At 28.3% G+C, this 4,549-nt stretch overlaps 1 protein-coding gene across 1 annotated transcript; it reads right to left on the minus strand.

The window, feature by feature from the left end:
* Positions 1 to 2,113: 2,113 nt before the first annotated feature.
* On the minus strand, positions 2,114 to 3,067 carry LOC129915215 (uncharacterized). The gene is made up of 2 exons (XM_055994695.1): positions 2,979 to 3,067; positions 2,114 to 2,919 (listed from the first exon to the last, which is right to left on the minus strand). The coding sequence occupies exon 2, from the start codon at positions 2,858 to 2,860 to the stop codon at positions 2,114 to 2,116; it is 747 nt and encodes a 248-aa protein (XP_055850670.1). The 5' UTR covers positions 2,861 to 2,919; positions 2,979 to 3,067.
* Positions 3,068 to 4,549: the final 1,482 nt, after the last annotated feature.

A 4,549-nucleotide genomic window follows, 5' to 3' on the forward strand; every position in this document is an offset into this window, starting at 1 on the left:
TGGGTCCGGCAATTCTGTCTGTCTGTCTGTCTGTCTGTCTGTCTGTCTGTCTGTAAGTACCTCGAGCTACAGCCTAAACTACTGAAGCGATTTTCTTCAAACTTGGTAGTTAACAGTTTTTGGTGATTCCCTAGAGGAGAAATTGAATTTTTTTTTTTAGGACCAAAACTAACGGTACCTGTCATATAACGGAAACAGAAAAGTTGATTTATTTCAAAAACGGCTCAACGGATTTTGATTAAAATTTTTTTGCTTACTGTTACAGATAAGAGCCTCCTTTGATAATAAAAAAAATATTTTTTGTACCGTTATTAACGGTACCTGCCATAGAACGGTTTTTTGGATTTATGAATTTCTCAAAAACGACTAAACAGATTTCGACCAAACTTTTTATTACAGAAACGTTTAAACAATCATTATTTAAAAAAATTTTTAATTTTTCAAAAAACACATTTTTGAATTTTTAAAAAATATTTCAAAATTTTTTTTTGAAAAATCAATTTTTTGGAAACGAGTTGGTGAAAAATTTTGAAATTTTGTTTTTATGTGTAAATTAATTATTTATGCAAAATTGCATATCAACTTTTTTTTTGAAAAATGTTAGAAAATTTTTATATAGAAAAAATTATTTTTTTAAAAAACGGCTCAAACGATTTTCGAAAATTTTTTTCTAAAAATTCCTTTTTATACTAGAAATAAAATGGCATACTTAGTTTTTTGTAAAAGATCATTTAAAACGGCATTTAATTATTTATAAAAACAGATTCTATTTTTTTTGCACCACTAACGAAATTCCGTGAAAATATCAAATTTTAAATCTTCCCTTATTTTGTTCAATGAAAAACTTTAACATTAGAGTAACTTTTACCATAAGAGCAAGTACGTGCGACCCCAGTCGTGCAATTTATTAAGTTTAAATTTAACTAAAAATTATGTCATTTTCGCAAAAAAGTCATATTTCTGCTGTACCTACAATTTTTTTGAGAAAAACTAAACACGCTTTTTTGTTAGAATCTTTTAGAATATTGCGTTCGCCAAATTTAATCGAAATTGTTGGAGCCGTTTTCGAGAAAATTGCAATATCTCGAAAACTTTATAGGAGATATCCGTTAAAAACGAGATATTAAAATAAAATAAAAACGGGTCCTGGAAATCACGTACAAATCGTATTTAACGAGTTTTTGGCATATCTATCAATCATTTTTAGCTCTTTTTTCCCCCATTTTTTCAAACATAAACTTATAACGGATACATGGTATAATTATTGGCAGTCTTAAAGGTACAATTTATTTTTGGCAGTGCCAACGATTGATGTCCCAAATCACGCATTATTGGCACCACCCTGCCAATAATAAAACCACTACTTTATATGGGACCAGTTATTGACACCCCTTTTTAATTAATTTGAACATATTTTTATGTAAAAAAAAAAAAAAACAATTAAAAACATTTAGCCCTGATTTTTCAATCGTCAGTTAGACTATCAGAAGAATAAATGTCGATATAAAAAAAAAACTTTTATTCGTAGGAATAAGCTCTATCTGAGGTTTATCTGACTATTGAAAAATTGGCCCTTAATGTATTATATTGTTAAGCTAAAAAAAATAAATCTTCATCCAAAAACTCAAAAAATAATCAAAAACGGTAAGTTTCCAAATTCAGTGTCCTTAGCGGGAACACTGTACCTATTTATTGCACTTTTTTCATGAACTTACAATGGCTTTGCTTTTTTACTAATTAAAAGGAACTGAGAATGAAATAAACCTAAATAAAAATGCAGAATTGTAGCGAATTATTACAGTTTATGAAAAAAACATGATTTTTGTTCCTGTTCATAGTAGTTTTTGTGAAATGCTTTATTGCATGAAGGGTGCCAATAATTGGTACCAAAATTGGGGGTGCCAACCATTGTACCCCTAACGCTATTATGTTTTTTTTAAATTTTTTTATTTCCAATATATTTACCATAAAAAAGTCTTATCATTTTAGAACTTTGAATTCTAAGAGCAAGAGCAAAAAAATTCGGTTAAATTAAATAAAATATTTTTTTTTATTATTTAATAATATATTTAAGTATGTACATAAAACAAAATATTTACAAAAAAACAATGAATTAATCTATTACAATAACATCTGAATTAATTTTGTCCGTTAGTTTCATTAATTCCTTAAAATAAGCTGCTGCTCTAATTGCATATTCTTCCATTTGTAAACTCGTCTTCTTGTATAACTTGTATTCCTCTTCGGTAGCAACGTGTTGGATTTTTTGAATTCTTCGATTTTTTCGAACTGAATAATTGTTTTTCTCCAATCGTGATTGTTCCTTGCAGCTTCTTTGTTTGTTTGGGAATTTTCGTGCCATATTGCCTCGATATTTACAAATAGTCTCGTAGGTTTGTGATGGTATTGTTAAGGTTTGCTGAAGTTCCATGAGTTCTTCTTCTATCGATAGCTGCTCATTCTTGATTTCACTTAATGTTGGTTGAGGTTCGGTTTTAATCGAAGATTCTTGATGAGTATTGACTGAATAATCAAGTGGTTCCGATTTAATGGTAATTCTGTTACCAGCGGTGAATATTATTCCATTCAATGGAAGCAGCATTTTTGTTGAATAAAATGGGATGGATGAAAAGACAGATTTTGATCCTGGTACAAAAACTGGTGTTGGTAATAATTGTAGTTGTAATGGTTGATTAACTTTTCTTCGTTTTGGCGGATTGTGGTTTAAAATTGATTCTATTGAAAATTCAGTTATTGATGAAGTAGAATTTGTTGTTGAAATACATTTGTCTTCCCGACTTCGTTTCCTCATCAAGTCGAACTTCTTGTGTTGGTATTCATATATTATTCCGGTGTCCATTTTTTATTTAATCCTTTAGAAATATTATCAAAGTATACTCAGTGAAAGCTATTGCGTAACTGATAACCAATTACAATATCATAGAGCATTTTATACAATGAGAATAATACTAATCTACCTGAAGGATTAAGGATATTTTCCTAATAAGGATCATTAGTCAACACCGGAAACAAGTAATCCGTTGATTCGCAAATTAAACAACGACAGGGTAATAAAATTGTGGATTAAGAAAATTAAATTCAGCTTAAACGTAACCTTCATTGAAATTGTGATTTTGTCGGATAATATTTCATTAAGTAATATTTTAGAGTTATTCAACTTTGAAAAATAATAGTGATGCTAAGCTTCGATAACTGAATTGTTATTTTTGAGAATAGATGATTTAGTTTTAGATTTGATGCAACTGTAGCAATTTAAGCTATAGAACTTGAACAAAAAATAGACTTAAGAACTTTAACCCAATTAAAATATTTATCAATCTTAAAAAAAAGTAGGCATATACCCGTTTTACAAAACCAAATAAATCAACAAATCTTTATTAAATTTGATTTGGAAAATAACACGAGCTTTTAACTTGCAACAAAGATGCTAATTGTTTCTATAATAAATTAATAACATCAAAACTAATCAAGTAGGTGTTACAGTCATTCTTGTTTTCTTATTCGAATTAATAGTTAAATATTTGTACTTATTAAGAAATTACCAATTTTACAACTTAATTTAATAGTAGCCTAGTAATTAAAAAATATGACTATGACCAACGCTACTCGTATTGTAAATGTAATTTACCTTAGCTATTAAGCTACCCCTATCTCATAAGTTTATTGCTCGAATTCTGGTTTTCTTTTGTTCAAACTTGATTTTTTTTATACTTATTGCACTAGCAATGCAAAAATAAGTACCCGTAATAAAAAGGGTTATTCTGTTTACAGGGTAACTATTTATTAGGATCAATTAAACTTAAGGCATCTAAGCAAAATTAGTTCAATAAACACAAAAAGAGCAGAGGTATTTCCAACAAAATATTAAATGAAATATTTTGGACCAATTCAAGGAAATATGGTGATGAGTAGGTACATTAGGGTGGGTCAAAAAAAAATCGAAATTTTTTTTTTTTTGATTTGGTACTCCGAAAAATCGATTTCTAGACACCTCTAGAATATACACACCAAATATGAGCTCTTAATATTAATGGCAAGGTCCTCCGCTTCGCAATTTTCCATTTTTACATCAAGCTTCTACCTACTAAAAAAAATCGTTTTTTTTTAAATCGATTTTTTAGCAAATTTTCTTACATATTCTTGTATAGGAAATTGAACACTCTACAAAAAAGGCCTTGTACACTTTTTTTTTAATCTAACCGTTTAATAGATATTTGAGGTCCAAAAATCGAGAAAATCTTTAAAAATTCGTTTTTTGTTCTTAATTTTGTAACAACTTGAAAAAAAGAAAGGAAAAAGATTGTTCCACAAAAAAGGTCTTATTAACTTTTTTCATTAATCTGTCTCTTCGAAAAAAACACCCTTTCACCAACATTTTTTTCATAAAAACTTTGTCCCAAAATCAATGTTTTTACCAAATTTCATTAGGGTGACCCATCATTTTTGTTTTCACTCAAAAAAACACCCTTTTAACCATGATATTTTTATAGACACTTTAGATTCTTGTTTCTTATTTTAAAAGTAACAT

This window comes from Episyrphus balteatus, chromosome 3 (assembly GCF_945859705.1).
Source record: "Episyrphus balteatus chromosome 3, idEpiBalt1.1, whole genome shotgun sequence".
In the NCBI taxonomy this organism is placed as follows: Eukaryota; Metazoa; Arthropoda; class Insecta; order Diptera; family Syrphidae; genus Episyrphus; species Episyrphus balteatus.